Raw genomic sequence first — 17757 nt, 5'->3', positions numbered from 1 at the left:
TACTATTTAGCCTTCAGTAGAACATTTCCAGACTCTCGCTACTTAATTGTCATTTGCAACATTTCTGCTTAGCTTCGTTTCTCCTGATCTCAAAGTGACTGAGATATTATTACTTCTATATAAACGGTGATAAATATGTCCATAGCATATTTGTATGTTTATTATTCATGAACAAATAAAAAGAAATTTCTTCTCTCACATCTACCCTATATGGTTAAAGCATACAAATAGATACTAATATGCTGAGTCATTAATGACAACATTTGAAGGCTTCTTTGTTAGCTTAGCTAGAACTGTATTTTTCAGTAAGTTGATGTGCCAGATAGTAAGTCATGCAGGAGGAGATCCTAAATGGGAAAAGTGAAGAATGTTGACCTGGGTCTTTTATTGGGAATTCTTTCTGTCATTTTCCTTCTATTTGCAGCCATTATTCATTTCTGCTGGATTGGTAAACATTTGCAGAAATATGGAAGAACCTCAAGCAATTCTGCTCTTAGCTCCTGTGATTTGTGACTTTGCCTAGAGTATGTCCGACTAATCACTTGGCTAAAATGGCAGCACTATCACAACCATTTCACCTGCTATCACTGTCAATCCCAATGAAACTGAACGGGTATAATTATGAGATATATTTTTAGGAAAGATACTTTATATAGATGAACTTCTGATGGCAGTAAATTCTAGGACCCTAGGGAAGAATATGCAAGAACAATACTTTCCACTTTAAATTACATGTTTTGATGTCTAATTATAAAGTTTCAGTGGTTTCAGGGCTGACATCTGCTTTGTGTCATACAGGGAAATAATACAGATTTTCATTCACTATTTTTTACAGATTTAGCCTATATTTTAATGGTATTTACACTTCACAGAACTAAAGGTAGAAAAATTTTACATCACCTTGCATGCCTCATATATCGCCGACCAGTTATGCATCTAGAGTAGAGTTATAAACTATGATTGCAAACTCAGTTGCAAACAAATTTTGCCTCAGGCATGAACCATAAAATAAAGTAATAATCCTCTCTGTAAGAGACAACTTTTCTCCACTGCTCTTTTAAAATAAAAAAGAAAGTAGGTCAGAGAAATTTAGGGTATTTTAGAGTATGTACAGTATTGTATTGTTTGCCAGCACCTAATTTACAATTACAGAGCTGCATGAATATTGAAATGATTCAGCTTCCCATTATAAATGTATGTGGCAGTTTGGTTGTTGATCAGTTTATGAAGTTAATGCAAATGAAACTGTCTTCCTGTCAGCATTTGAAATATATAATGCAGTCATGTTGTATATTCAGGGACAGGCCATTGACAGTCAATTAACAAGTTTGATTGGTATGTCAACTCATTCTTTTGAATTGTTAATAGTATGTTAATAGCATTCATTTCTTTGTGCAGTCCCATTTGCAGCTTCACAGTTACAGCTATTTTTTATGATTCTGAGTAACCTAAAATAGTGCCTTAATAATAGATTATTAAACACCTGTCTGGTGTAGCTTAGGGAGGTTTTTCTAGACTGGGAGTTTGCAGTGGATCCCTTTGATATTCAAATCAACAAATGATAGCCTTTTTATTCAAAACGTAAGTTCTTTTGATGGTTAGCTTGTTAAGAAATATTCAGCTCCAGTCTGACCTGATCTGGTTTCCCATGGAAAAGATCTGATGCTGTTTGAAGGTTCATAAATGGAATGCCAATGACAATTTGTTGTTGACGTTTTGCTGCCTCAGCCTTCAGATGCTGCTGGTTGATGTGCCGCTTTAGCTTCACCAAATAATGCTTGCAGGTAAATGATCTTCTGATTGATCAGATAGTTTCAAAGCAAAGAGTTCTCTTCTGTGGTCTGTAGTCATGGTTTTTAGGCTTGGAGGGGTACTTTAAAAGATGCATCAAAGTTGACAGATGAATCTCGAGGCAAGGAATGATGGGAGACAGCAGAATTATGGGAATATTTTTTAGAGAATAACACATTAGTGAGAGTTTTGAAGACCTTCAAAGGTCTATCAAACCAGCTCCCTATAGCAGATTTATTCCACCTTAAAAAAAATAAAATTAGGTACACTGATTAACTCTTAAATTTCCTGCATTGGGAAGGTGTTGAGCTGACTTATTGTTCCCTGATGGTGTTTTGAAGTGCTTATTTAATTTGAATTTCAGCATTATCTTGTTCTACATCCAGAGCTTAGTCCTGCAAGATGCAATTTCTGCTTCTACTAAATTTTACAAAAAATCAAAGCATTATATCACCTCACAAGGTCAGGGTGTACATAAGTGTTAGCATTACAAACAACAAATAAAAAGTTGCAATTACTTTGTTTCTCCACCTTTCTTTATATTACATGTATTATTCTTTCATACCTTTCTTCATTCCTCATTAGTGCTGTTTCTGATTTTAGCTATTATTCTGAAGAATCAGACTAGCTATTAGAAGTTCAAAACATACATCACAGAAATCGTTCATTTCTCTTTGGTTTGAGCATTTATTTATTCACTACCAGCATGTGATATTATTCTGCAAAAACATGCAATTGTTTTTTGTTGAAGAGCTATAAGATTTAACTCCTTCAGGACTGAATGGCAGAAACTGTGAGTTTTGCAGTTAAATGCTGTGACCGGTTATAATGCCAGATGCAAACCCTGAAATAACATGTTGAAAGACGCTGTGTGTTAACTATAATTCCCTGGACTTCATAGCAGGGAATTCATGCTAGCTGAATTTAGGCCAAACTTTTTTAGCAATAAAACCCAATCTTTTCACAAAACCCAAAAACATTACTTAAAACTGATAGATGAACAGTCAAGTCATGCAGCTTCCATCTTATATATAAATAGAATGTAAAATTTATATGAGACTGTTTCCGTCATTGGAAGTCTTGTCATTTTTGCATGCTTTTCAGATACTGCTCACTGGTTAGCTGATAATTAGAAGCTCTTTCTGTTGGGCTGAGCAAGCAAAGTAATAGACATTCATATTCTCATACAAAGTCATATTTTCTGTGAAGTACCTATGAATTTCCTAAGCTCAAAAAGCAAAATCAGATATTTAAATTGTTCTTGGCATAATTTGTAGATTTTGATACAGCTTCTGTTTTTGAAGAGGTACCTTATTCATTATTATCAAATTCAAATAAAAAGTTCAGATTATTTTCAGATAGCAGTGCTGTTGATACTGTGTCATTGACCATTTCAGTGCTTAAGTGAGTTTTAGCCATTATACTTCAAAAAGAATTTCTTGATCACATCCCACGTTCCCATTAGGCTTTTGTAGGTATTTTTATCTAATTTTCAAAAATGTAAGTAGATCTGCATTTCCCACATGTTCTTCATTTTATCATCTCACTTCTTCTGAAGTAGCCAAAATTCTTCACAAAAATTGTGTTTGTACAGGATCATCAGATTAAATGTTCTACAGTGTAAGACAGTCTATGTTAAGTATCTTTCATATTGCTAAATTCGTAGTATTTCAGAAAGCTAGAAGGTAACGATAACTATCTCACAGGTGTTTGGAATACATGGAATTTCAGTAGATCATTTCTTTTTGGATAGCATTGGATTATCAAAGAAATCATAGTCGGGAATGTATCAATTTTTATTTATCTTTCACTGTAAAGGTTTTTCAGAGCCTTACTAATACTTTTTGTCATCAAGAGGGATCTTTCCATCCTATATTAACTTCTAGCATACTAATGAAAACATTCATCAAGAAACGGAATAGAGTCTTCATCCAAGAACATGAGTTTATTTGAACAAATCAGAACAGATCCATCAGAAGGCATTGAGAGGTGTGCTTCCTGGACTGTCCATTGCTGCAGCAGCACTGCTATTACCAGGAAAAAGAAAAATACCAAGGGTTTAAACCTGGATCTCAGCAATATCACTGCTGATTAAACTAATTGCTGAATTATTCCTTACTGCATGCTGCCCCTCCCTTCCTCTTATCTACCCCCTTTTAGTTTCAAAGCTTCGCTTTCTACCTATTTTTATATCAGAGGGTTTGACTCTGCAATTAGTTTTTACTAGCCAAAATAACTACCTTTATTAATAATGCAAACAAAAAGATCTTAGCATATGGTAAGTTTACAAGCACTTGTTCTTTGTGATGTAAGATGGATAGAAACATGATTGCAGCTTGGCTGGCAGAACACAAGATATATATTTTATTAATAATCTATCAGCAACTAATATGCTATCAATATACTGCAATTTCCAGTTCCAAGCTTTTATCATTTTAAACCATCTAGAAATTTTCATGAAAATAAGTATTATAAGAGAAGAACAAGGTGAACATGTAGAAAAAAAGCCCAATGAACCAAAAATCACGCACACAAAAAAACTACACAGAAAAAAAAAAAGCCCTCAGAAACTCACAGAAAAATAGGAAAATGTATAATGCTAGATTCTAATTCCATACCCAAATGAATATGTATTACTATACAGAATATAATATAGTTACAGTCCAATTATAACACAGGATATAAATATAATTTGTTAAAGAAACTTAAGTTTCAAATGCTACAAGTTACCACTTGGTCAATAGGTCACTTTTTGTCATAAAGCGCTCCCAATATAAGAGAAAAATCTATGCTCTGAAAGGTACATAGTAAAATCTGCCTGGCTGCGCATTTAATGATATTTTATTTAGGGATGCTGTCCACACTGCAATTCTCATAAAAGGTCAGTATTTAAAGGTACAACAAATAAAGGTTGTGAAGTTATGTTTGGATGAGCATATTTACTGTACTTCTGAGATTGTGGCTGGCTGTCTTTAGTTTCCGTTACTTTTATTTTGTTCTGTTAGGAATCTTTATTATATTTTAGGATAGGCAGTTGCATGTATTTGACAAGGGTGTTACTTCATAATCCTTTTTTTTTTCTTGAATTGAACTTCAGGAACACTGTATTTAAGATTATATGAGAATTTATAATGCATTGTCACTGTGAAATTACGAATTCTTTGAAACTATAGATTGGGTGATATCTTACTACTCAGAACACAAAGTTTTGACTATGGACTCTTTCTGTACTGCTGGATTTCGCAGGATTTTGCAACTGATACCATGGGGTTCCAAATACCCAAAATGATTTCTTTGTCTTTGGTGATCTCTTTGGTTTAATTGGTGATGCAGAAAAGACAATATGACACTAGTTTGGACAAGAATATTAAATATATTTGTGGCTCTTTGTTGCAAGTTTCAGTTTTTATTAAGTATAATCAGAACTTGACTTTCATTTTTGCATTGGAAGTTGGGATCCTGGATAAAGGTATTCTGTTTTGCAAGGAAGTATTAATACTGCAATATGAATAAATAGGTAAAAGATTGTGATAAACACTGTATATTGTGTATTTTATATTCTAGCTGCATTACTATTATGTAGTCTGTACATGTACATCTAGTTGCATAAATAAGTCTCCTTTAATTTCCACTGGGAAATTGTGGGTTTGTGTATTATATATTGGATTTATGTACTAAATAATCTTCAACATACAGTAAAGTGTTATTATTTAGATGTCCATAGGTGGAAGTAAAATCCATGTAAGACTGGGTGTATGCAGAAGATTGGTAAAGTACAAATCCGCACTATATGGCTAGAATGAGAACTAACACTTTTATCTTAGTAATACTGTTAATTACAGTTAATTGTTTTCAGTTAATGGATTCTTGGTTTTATGGAACTGCTTCATTCCTGTCTCACAAACTGGTATCTTAAGTAGCCAGTGACATTCATATTTTGAATAAAAATATTAAGCCAAGTGGTGGCTAGGAATGAAATCTTTTCTGTAAGAATAGAATGTCACGGTGTTAACATGTTTCATACACTGTGAATTACTGTCGTGTGATGAACAGCTTTCATCCTTCAATACAGAGTATTTCTCTGCCTATCTGTCCCTCCTCTGTTTACAATCACATTAACCTATTTGACAGCCAGTACGAGTAAGGATTGTGAAGATAGGTAGGAATGGAAAAAAACCTGACTCACTTTTTGTAGGCATTTATGACTGCAATCTGAATTCTCTTTGGATGCTGTATTCCAGAACAGTGGTACAGCCTTAAACAGTAGCACCCTTATTGTTAGAAATTATCACCTAAAAATTTCTTCAGTGCCTTCTTGGACTGCTTTATCACTGCAGTGATAATTTAACTTATAATTTAATTTACTGTAAGTGGACATTCTCAGTAGAAACCTCAGTTAATGTGGGAAGGATATTACAAGATCTCTTTCTAAGTAGATTGTATGTTTAGGGATAAAAGTAGGGACAAGGTCTGCAATATAAACACATACAGATATTTAAGGTTATTGTATCACTCAATCTGTTTTCTTTATCTCCTTTGTGTAGGTACAGTTACCTTATGATTTCTGTTCTATATGTTCTCCACTTTCATGAGAACAGACACTGTATTTTCTGTCCTATACTGAGCTTGCTTCTAGTAAAGAGCAGTTATAATTTAATACAAACTGTTCAGCACTTCTGCAGTCAATTTTTCTCCTTTGATAAGTATATCTGTATTCGGGAATATTTTTGCCATATGTTCTGGCATGACTTTTAATTTCTCCTAAATGAAGTCTCACTTTCTTACTTTCTGCTTTTATTTTGAACCTGTTGGCGTCAATTTTTATTATTTCTACTGGTGCACATTCTAATTTAATAAAATCTGCGGCTTTCCTTACCATGCTGTTAATCCCTTCTTCCATTGATTTAGTGAAGATGTTAAACAAAATCAGGTCTGATACGATCCCTCAGCACCCTACTTTGGTACACTGGCATTTTCATGACTCTCCTTACAGACTACCAGCTAGTTAACAGCATTTATAATTAGAAGAGTTAAAAGTAATTTTAAAATATGCTGTATCAGATATTCTAAGGATCCAGATGAATTACAACCATTATCCTCCCTTACCTATTCATATATAAATAATAAAAAAACTCAATCAACTGTGGTGGATGTAATACCCATTTTGTAAAAATGCAGTATCCGTTGCTCAATAGTCCATGTCCACACTGAGTCATGTGCATCACTTTGCGTTTTTAGATACCAATCCTTCCCACCTTGTTTTTCTGGACCCTGAATATGCCTTTGCTTTTCTTGGTAAATATTGATTTGATTAAGTCTTTAATTCCTCATCCCAACCTCAATTGTTATCAAATAGGCTAATAAATAGACTAATCTTCGGTTGGATTTTTTTTTTCATTTGTTTTGTTTGGCACCTTTGTTCAAAGTGATATGAATAAGAAATGAGTAAATGATAATCAGTTTGGATTTTAACTCCTCTTTTAGATAAGGTATGTTCATAAAGCTGAGCATTCAGCGATTTTTCACAGTTGGCAGATTTTGCTAATGTGGTTGTGTAAGAATTTGTGATATTTTTTCAAAAGCTTGAGAGGAAATGGTAGGCTTTGTAAAAGGTGACAGATTAATAGTCATGAAGACTAGAATTCCACTGTCCCAAGGAAGAAATTCATCAAAGATTAATACTTTTTTTAGCTTGCTCATTTTTAAGTAGGGAGGCTGCTCTTTTTCTGTTTAGGAAAAAACATCCCGTAGGATGTGGAGAACAGTTTATCCTCTATTACAATTAAGTCTTTGAACAGTCTACTGTGATTTTCCATAAAGGAACAATAAGTACCCTATGTGTCAGTACAGAACATTGGACAGAATATTCATAGTAAGTGCATAGTAAATGAAGAATGTTTTACTTAGATTTTCTTTATTTCCTCTCTGTATATCGGAGATTCCAAATGGAGCAAACAGGAGTCCTGGAGAAGACTTCAGACTGGCTGTTATGCCCACATGGATGTATTAAATGGCAAGCTGTGTTCACCCGTTTTGTTGGAACCTTTCCTAGATGTTTAGAACTACTGTTACGGACTTTAAAAGCTAGGTTTATTTTTGTTTAGTGCCTCATACTCCCTTGGAACATGAATGACAGCTTTTGGGGTGGAGGGGTTTTTTGTCAAAATTTCAGTTTCTAAATCTTTGTCTTCTGTAAATCAGAACCATGTGGGTTTTATTTGCATCAGCTGTAGAGCAGAATAAAGTTGATTTGGCATTGATCAAGATTTAAATATAACCAACACATTACCAAAAATATGTACTCAAATATTTCAGTTTTCTATTATAAGATAGAGCAGCTTTTAAGAAGTTGTTTTCAAGCTGAGAATTTGATCTTAAGCTTTCTGACCTGATTGTTCCTCTCAACTTCTGAGTATGTAGCATATTAAACTTCAAGGTACTATGGTCCTTCAGGAATGTATTATGTGAGATTGTCTGCTGTAAATCCAGCACAGTCTAAAGGCTCTATCTGAATTATTTGATTTTTAGAGATTGCAGAGGTGTTTACAGTTGGGCAAGGTAGAGTATAAATAGGAGGTATTCAGATGCAACATTTTGAAATTGATTTGCAACAATTAATATTGTGACTTCTTCAGGTGCATTGTCAAGTTAACTTTTTAAACAACTGGCAGTTTTTGTGCTGCTCAGTGTATACATGCTACATGATGCAATACTTCATTTTGGTATAATTTACAATTAGGAAATACACAAAAGTTTCAGGTACGTTGATAGCATTATGTCATTGTACTCTGTGTCAAATATGGCTTTGCAGGACAGTGTATCTTAATTTTGCTAAATTGCAGATAAAATGGTATTATATAGACTAGTTTAGCATCCATGATAGTGCAGTATTCTATTTCAGTTCTTGAAAAAAAAATGTCCTATAAATTTTTAACTCACACATATGTAAAGTCAGAGAGAAAAATTTAAATCATACTTTGGTGAAATAAATTTTGATAATGAAAAACAATGCAAAAAGATGAGTGTTTTGTAATCTTGTAGCTTAGGTGATCAAATAGATCTTGGAATATAGGAAGCCCCATTGAAAAATGAGGTTTAGTAAACTGGAATCATAGCATTTGAAAAATGAGCTCTAAATCTCTGAAAATTGTGGAAATGTTACAGCAATTTCAAGTAAGATAGTAATAATATGCTACTGGTTAATTATACTTTGTTGACCTAACTAGGCAAAACCATTATTTAATTCAAAGGGAATTTCTAGTGTTTTGAGTATGATATACAATCATTTTACTAAGTTATAAATGGATTTTTATAAGTGTCAGCTATTGTTGCTCAAAGTTAATACTTTTTTTAATTTAAGAATATGTCTTTCTTGTTTTAGTTACTGATAACTGCACATTTTCTCAAAAGGAAGCCTATATCAAACTAAACTATGTGCATTTAACTCATTTATGAAATTTTTACACTACAAATTTGTAACAGGTCAAGAAAAACATGATCTTTATTGAAGGCTGTGGTGTATTTGTACCACATTAGATGCAGTTTATGTTCTTAGCCTGAACTCAAAGCTATTCAATTACTGTTGTCTAAACGGTACCTTTAAAACTTTATTTATGCTAGGTAGTTGAATAGAAGATTTCACATTGCAAAAAGCAACTTTACCATCATTAGCTAAAATAAGAGCGCCCTAGGAAGAAAGGATTATCATATATTAAATAAAAAGTTCACCAACTTACATCTCTAATCCCGTTAGGAAAGATTATTTCTATCTAACTTAATCAGCCAGAGGTCTTTATTGCCTGGAGTATTAATTGATTTACATCTTCATCAAGGTCAGAGGTACACATGGCTGACCAGAGGCAGCCTATTAGCACGTTGTCAGTTATGCTTATTTACATTGACCAAACATAATGGTGGGTTATTTCACTGTTAGGTCAGGGGGTCACTGAATCTTTTGTGCACCCTGACCTGTTAAAGGGCAGCAGTCACTCAGATACCAAGCTGCATTTGTAACAAAGATTTAGCTGATTGCATATTGATGCTAGCCTTTCCAAGAAACATGCATATGGTCATATGGTGCACCTATTAACATTAGCCTAAATACCTGTGGGGGAATGGTTGAAATCTCCTCATTAGAAATTCCCTGGAATTTTTGTATTATGCCAGTTTTAATCTAGCAGATTTTAATAATACCAGCAGGAAAAGTTTCATAAAATTTCCATTTTTGCTCTTGGCCTTTGATTTAAAAAAAAAATCAACTCAGTGCATGTCTATAGGTATTCCATTACTTGTTTCTTTCTAAGTAGAAATAATTATATCCTTTTCTGGCTAATTAGTAGCATAGGTTGGTCTTGTGTCCAGCTAAGTCTGTTCTGCTCATTGTTTCTTTTCCTCCACTATACTTGCTGGGAGAGAAGATAAATACTTTCCGTAACTTACAATACTGTTAAAAACTTTTTCATAGGATAGAATAGTTCAAAGTGGCACCAAGCATTCTGACTTTTTGTTTCCATGGTGCCGTAGATGATTTCCTTCTGCTTTCCTGAAAAGTGAATGAAGCTTAAAAAAAAAATTTAAAAAAAGTGATATAAAATAATTGCTACTATAATGTCTTCACTCTATATTAACTGTGATCTAGATATATATTTTACTTCATTCCTGGAGACAGCTGCATTATGATAAGTAGTAATTCTCACATAGCAGCTTAGCATTCCTATCTGTTAGATACGGATTGCATACTCTGAGGTTCTAATTGTCCACTGAAATACCTTTATTATTTACAGTTATGCTAACTGTGCAAGGCAGCTGCTAAACTATTAAATTAGCTTATTAAAACTCAACCTTTCATCTAAAAAGTGGTATGAATGAAAATGAAAAGGGAAGGAATATGGAATCACACTAGACCCCTTTTATAAACTACTTGCTGCTGTCTAGCTGTATTGGAAATAAACTGGTACAAGTGAGCATCTCGGCAGTACAAGTTTTTTTATTTTTGGTTTGTCAAATCTTTAATGACATTTTAGCACTGGAAATATGTGTATGGGCTGCAGTGCAAATTAAATCATTGGTGTAAGCTGAGACATGTAGTGTATAAATACATATCCATTATATTGTAGTTTTGTTTCTATGCTGTTTACTGGATATGCAGGTCCTCTAGACTTGATACACTGTGAATCTATAGCCTGAAAGATTTTCTGTTATCCTAGTAGATGCTCAAGAAATATAAACTGTTGCAAGGTTCTAGCAGGGTTTTTCAGAATACTTTCACAACACAAGGACTGACACCATACATTGTGACATCTCCTGTTGTAAGATTTCAGTACTGTGAACAAGATATTATGATGTCTTCCCTGTTTTAAATGCTTTTACTTCGCTAACAATTTCTTGCTTAATGCTTCAAATGTTCTAGAGACAGCCTCTTGAAATCTGCTAAAACAGTGTTTGTGCTGGTTTGCTGCTTTGTCCCTGCTGATTGTTTATTTATGCTGGCTTTTCATGACCAAGTCACTGGGAAAAGAAAATGCGTATCCCTCCTCCTTCCCTTATCCTAAGTTACGTCTCCCCGAAATACAGTTACTGTTAACCTGTGGCCATGTTTTGACCCTTTTCCCTTCCTTCCCCATTGCAGCCACCCTTCCATAACATGGTGGCACGTTAGGAACACTGTTTTTCTATTAATTATGTCTTAAGATACAAACAAGTATGTTAGGAACAGAGGGTTTTTTTAAATTGTTTTTTAAAGAGCCATGCAAAATTCCCACTGAATCTGAGCCAAAAGTGGTGCCAATTTTGCTCAAATCATCCAGAGATTTTTTTTGACCTCACTTATGACCAGTGGGGCTAATTGTATCAGAACCATCCAGGATACTTTAAGAAAGTGCTATCTTGGTCCGTATTTCAAAACACTGACAGATATTTTGTCGTTAATTAGTATTCATATTATGTCTCAAACAATCTGTTCAAGAATAGGGGAAGTGAACTGGTTGAACAGCTCTTCTGTCTACCTAATAATTAACACGGGTTATGCATGGAAAACCAGCAGCCCAACAGGAAAAAAAGAAAGAAATATTGCCAGTGTGGTTTTTTTTTCTGTAGAGGCATAGACTACCTGTACTGAGTTTTTGACTAATGCATGTATTTCACTTTGCAGAGGTGAAACTGAATGGCTTGCTTTAAAAACAAACCTGTGCCACTCTGAATCTTATCTTCCTGAATTTGTTTCTCATCTTGTCAGTATGCCACTTGGTAGCTGGCTGGACTCCCTTGTTCAATGGCACATATTTTAAAATAGCACCATTTAAAAAAAAAAAAAAGACCATTTGTTCCTATAAACCAAAATATTACTTGCATTTTTTTTCAAATTCAGGATATATATATAGCATTATCAAAACAATATTTCAGATATTTTAAACAATTTAAATAGTTGATGGTTGTCAGTTGCTATATTATGGTTCCTTTCTCCCTCCTCCCCCTCTTCAGCTGCTAATCATAGAACTTGTATGCCAAATTGTATAAGATACTCTTCCAATAGTTACATGTGTGAGTCTTTTGTGAGACACAGACAGTTACGAGGACAGATTTGGAGTTGCATATGGGTCTGTCACATGGTTTGATTGCCATGTCTTCTAGGACACAGATTTCTTTTTTAATTATTCTTAATTCTGAGGAATTTTTACAGTTTACACAGTAAGTTCTGCAAAATTCTTCCGGAAGATTCTTTGCACAGTCCATTTTCCCCCTCTTTACTCCTAGCAAATGCTTCCTGTGCTGACTTCAAAGTTGCTTACACCCACCTGACTTCCCACTTCTATTCTTAGTTTTCTTTTGATATTGAATTAAATTTACTGCTTCACTGATCAGGAAATGTACAGACTTTCTAGAGAAGTGCAGCATAAGAGGATGAAAAGTTTTTATATTTACATTAAGATTTTATTATAAGTCTTTGAGATGTCTGAATAGTAAGAATAAATGTTTCCTTTGCTGGCTGCTGCTAAAAAAAGTAGGTCTTCAGAGTGTTGCCAGGAAGACTTTGGAAATCAGTCTGAACTAACTGCATCGCAGCTCAACTTAAAGAATATGTTGGTGATATCATCTGGTCACCCATTTAATTCCATTTTCAAAACACTTTTAAACTAGTTTACTAAAGACATTACAGATATATGTATATACTTTCTTATATGTACTGAACCAAAGATAGAATGCATCATCACTCAGAAAACAAGAACATATTTAACCATGTTGGGGCATCACTGTGATCCAGCAGCCATAGGTGTCACTAGTATCAGATATTATTGTTTTGAGTCAACACATACATCCATGCTTTAACTGCTGATTTAGTTTATTGCAGTATTGTGTTTCTATTGTACTTAAATCCCTATAAAAAAATATCTTTATACTGGCATGTTCGCTCCATTTGTGACAAATGATGGCAAACAACAGTACTGGTGAAACGACCTTGAAAAGAGAAAAGTGTTTCCCTTGCCTCCTTTATACTCCCAGAATATTATTTTCTTATTTTTATTTTCTTCTAGATTGGAGATGTTCTCTACTCTTCTGGACAGATTGCTCTAGTACCTTGTACGATGCAGCTTGTGAGTGGTGGCATAAGGACTGAGGCCACAGTTTCCCTGCGTCATGTTGGGCGAGTTCTTCAAGCTATGAGCCACAACACTGAACTCCACCATATCATCACAGCCAGCTGCTATGTAACTGAGAGCAAGCACATTCCTATTGCTCACTCTCTATGGCAGAAGAAATTAGGAGAACATAAAAAGGTAGATGTGATATCCATTTTCTTCTTTCTGGGTTGTCTTCTTTTTTTTCCCCTCTGACTCCTGTAGTGTTATCAGAATTGTCTCAGTACATTTCAGAGAGGTTTAAGTAAAGCTGATACAATAATGTTTGATTGAGCTGTTATGTTCTGGCTCATAAGTGGTTGTGCACAATTGAGAAAGGAAATTGCTTAATAGAAAGTTATATTCATCACTAACTTCATCTTAATTCTCCAAAGCAGTATGTTAAAGAACTCTCAAAGAGCAGTCAGTTCCTCCAACAGAAATGTGTTGAACTGTACTTGAATTACCTCTGTCCATATATTTTTACATAATAAGAGCGGAGCGGTTTACTTCAACTTTTTGTTAGTTCTTCTATTGAGGTTTTTTTCCCCACACTTTCTTACAGTCAGTATTGTCATGACAACTGCATTTAGCAGTTTATTGCTCATTATTGCTTATTATTCAGTTGAGCTTTTAAGACTAGATTGAAGCATGGCTGTATATTGATTGACCCTAGATTATCCCTTAACAGGGTAATAATTTACACAGTGATTTGTAATGATACCATAATAATTTCTATTATGTATGTACCACTTTTCTTAAATAGCCGTGGAACACCCTGCAAGCACTGAAAGGGTAATGGCCACAACTCTTGTAAATAAAAAATAACTTCCCACAAATGAGTAAAAAGAGTAGTAACTGCATAATTTCTGTATAATTTAATATAACTTAATTATTATGGTTTCTCAGTGAAATACATGGCTTGGAAGCACAATGTTGCATATGTTAATACTGCCATGAAATAAGAAAAAATGCACCTGAAACTTGCTTTCTATTTGCCTTCACCTTCAGTCTCTGCGCTACACACTTGTCTTCCTAAGAAAAGATGTATGCTTCACTTAGATGCTTACACATTCCACCTTGATGTATTAATAAAGGACCATCTTAAATACTGTTTACTACTCCTCCAAGACCAATTGTATTGAATCTGAATTCAATTTACATTTTTAAGTTCAATTCCTTTTTTGCTGTGTGACTGTTCAGTAATATGTGCATGACTACAAAGCCTACATGCTTTCTCATGTGTAATTTCCATGATTTGAGGGCAGGTAGGTGGTATTTGCCAGTTCTTTGAAACTTTTCCTTTTTCCGACATAACATCTTTTTAGGTCTTAAGTAGTTACAGCCATGCTATATTGAGTCTTTTATTTCTTGCACTTACTGAGATGACAGTACTTTCCAAGGCAGTATTTTAAAGGCTGTACTTTCTAAGCTACATGAAAGATACTGATGAGGTTGCTTGCTGTGGATCTATTACTAGCATCTGTCCCTGGTCACTTTTTGATTATTCAAGGCATAGCTTAAAAAATTATTGCTACCTTGACATACATCTATGAAGAGTTATCTGCCTAACAGTTTTCAGGAATGTTTAAGAAAAACATCCTGGATGAGCATCTAGCAATCCTAGAGGACATTCACTGATCTCCACTGTGCTTATTAGATCATATTCATTAATGACAGTATCAGAGAAAAAAATATTAGCAGATGAAGTAATGTGTACCATAACACAATGTGAAAATGCTTTGGAAAAAAGTATCAGTGGCAATGAGTTGTTATTAGCAACCAGATGTTCCAAATTCTCTATAATTTTGTCAATAGGAGGCTCAGACAGAGGAATTTAATTTTTCCTCAGGCTATATGTACTCTTTTGATTAGTAAGGGTTTGTGTATGCAGGAAAGCAGAGAAAACTAAACTGAAGGGTATTGTAGGAACTCAGATTTACCTAGAATGATGGAAATGAAGAAAGAATTTAAATTCTGTAGATTGGTAAAGCTTCATTGCTGCTAAGTAGTGCTTGTTGGAGAAATTAAAATATAGTTAAGGGAAGCAGAGGTTAAAATCAAAATAAAAACCAGGCTGCAGTTGTAGAAATCAAAATCGAGTTGAGGGAAGCAGTAGATAAAGAAAAAACAGAGGCTGCAGAAATAGCATGAAGACAATTATGTACCAAGTAATCAAAGCCAAAACCTAGGAAACAATAATTGGAATTAACAAATACAAGTGCCAGCCATCAGCAGCTTTCCCCCACCCTATTATTAAGTTACACACCTTCCACAGTTTCCTTGTGATTCCCAGACATGCTTTGGGACATTTTGATATTTTGAGGTGATACATTTAGGGAGGTTCTCTAACATACCTAGTCAGAAGTAGTAACAATGGTATGGTAAAACAGTTTCTGCATAATCCAGTAGTTAGCAGTTAGAAGGTTTTTTTCTTAAGTAGGAAAAAAGAAATCTTATAGCATTGCTAAAACTTTTTGGAAGAAGAACTGACAGTTTTCCAATTAAGTCTCATCTTGTGTTTTTCTTTACTTCACATCTTTTAATGACAGTGTCATCTAATATGATGATTTTATAAGTGGTTTTGCTAACTCATTCAGCAGAGTAATCAATAGAAAAAATAAGCCAGATGGGTTGTAGTCCATTTGTATTGGGTGGGACAGATGGCATTATTGATAGATGGAAATATTCCAAATAATTATTGTATAATGATATAACAGTGACTGTGCCTGCAAAATTTCATTAATTTACTTTGTGTACACACCCAATTATAAAATCATTATTGACACTGATTTCCATGCAGAACCATCCCTGTGGTATTTGTTAGGGTATTTCAAGTGGTGGATTCTGTCTGTACAACAGATTCCACTAGACTAACTGAGATGGGCAAGATCATGATTACTTTTCTTTTTCCTTACCTCTGAATGCCTGCTTTCTGCTTCCTTTTGTTATCCTCACCAATACAAAAAAGAAACATGCTGTACTGTCTCAAGATTTCAGGCATTCCAGCTTGCTTAACTGCTGTGTTTTACTCTTTTTACATCTTGCTAATCCTCAGCAACATTTGCTATAGCTAGGGTAGTAAAATATATCAATTTTGATAGACTATGGAAGAGATACTGGTTTGGGCTGTTGCTGTTCAAATGTATGTTTCATGGCAAAGTACTATTAATTCTTTTTTTGTGTTAAGACCACATAACTTAGAGAAAAACTTGGAGGCCTTTTCTTGCTTGATATTACAGTTCTTGATAAATGTGACTGAATGATAAAAATGAGTTTCAGTTCTTATTTTGATTTGATGGCATATACAAAACTCCAAGGCAGATTTTCCAGAGCTATCTGAAATGTTTTCTCTGATTTCTTTGTTATAAAGAAATATAATTTCCTTTTGTATAGGGAAATATTTTAGTACATTTAGTACACAATGTGCCATTGCTGACACAAAGTTTAGGGATGCCTGTATTTGAAAGTGAACCCAAAATACTGGTGAAAGGAGATCTTGAAACAATTAAACCAGGATATTTTGTTAAGATTAAAAGACAGAGTTGCATAGAAAGAGAATACCTAATGTAATTTGATAGATGGACCACTTGGTGGATAAAGAACTGGCTGGATGGCTGCACACAAAAAGTTGTGGTCACTGGGTCAGTGTCCAGCTGGGGACCAGTAACAAGTGGTGTCCCTCAGGGATCAGTGTTGGGACCAGTCTTGTGCAACATCTTTGTCAGTGACAGAGACAGTGGGATTGGGTGCGCCCTCAGCAAGTTTGCTGATGACACCAAGCTGTGTGGTTTGGTTGATATGCTGGAGGGAAGAAATGCCATCCAGAGGGACCTTGACACGCTTGTGAGGTGGGCCAACCTCATGAAGTTTAACCATGCCAAGTGCAAGGTCCTACACATGGGTCGGAGCAATCCCAGGCACAGCTCCAGGCTGGGTAGAGAAGTGTCATGGTTTGAGCATGTTTTGAGGGTGTTTTTTGTTCAAGGTTTTTTCCAGCCAGGTGGAGGAGGGGAGTCCGGGAGGAAGGAGAGACAGGACACCTGACCCAGGCTAGCCCATGAGGTATTCCATACCATAGCACGTGATGCCCAGGATGCATACTGGGAAAGAGAAAGCTGGAGGGGTGGAGCTCGGGAGAAAAATGGAGGAGGGAGCACATGGTGCTCGGCCGGGCAGGGTGGAGTGAGTTATGGGTCGGTGGCTGGTGGGGTGTTGTATTCTTTTCACTTGCTGTTTGCTGTATCATTATTATTTGTAGTAGTGAATGGCAGTAGGGGTTTTGTGTTATGCCTTAGCAATTAAACCGTTCTTATCTCAATCCGTGGGGGCTACATTCTTTGGATTCTCC

At 34.9% G+C, this 17757-nt stretch overlaps 1 protein-coding gene across 1 annotated transcript in view; it reads left to right on the top strand.

Moving 5' to 3' along the window:
- Positions 1-17757, top strand: part of DPH6 (diphthamine biosynthesis 6) — a 205307-nt gene that overhangs the window by 127394 nt on the left and 60156 nt on the right. Inside the window, exon 13 of the mRNA XM_005149286.3 lies at positions 13323-13565. Coding sequence (XP_005149343.2) covers positions 13323-13565 — 243 coding nt within the window. The remainder of the gene's footprint in view (positions 1-13322; positions 13566-17757) is intronic.

The sequence above is a fragment of the Melopsittacus undulatus genome, chromosome 4, assembly GCF_012275295.1.
Source record: "Melopsittacus undulatus isolate bMelUnd1 chromosome 4, bMelUnd1.mat.Z, whole genome shotgun sequence".
Lineage (NCBI taxonomy): Eukaryota > Metazoa > Chordata > Aves > Psittaciformes > Psittaculidae > Melopsittacus > Melopsittacus undulatus.
The sequence above is the reverse complement of the archived record's forward strand: the minus strand, read 5'-3'. Positions and strand labels throughout refer to the sequence as shown.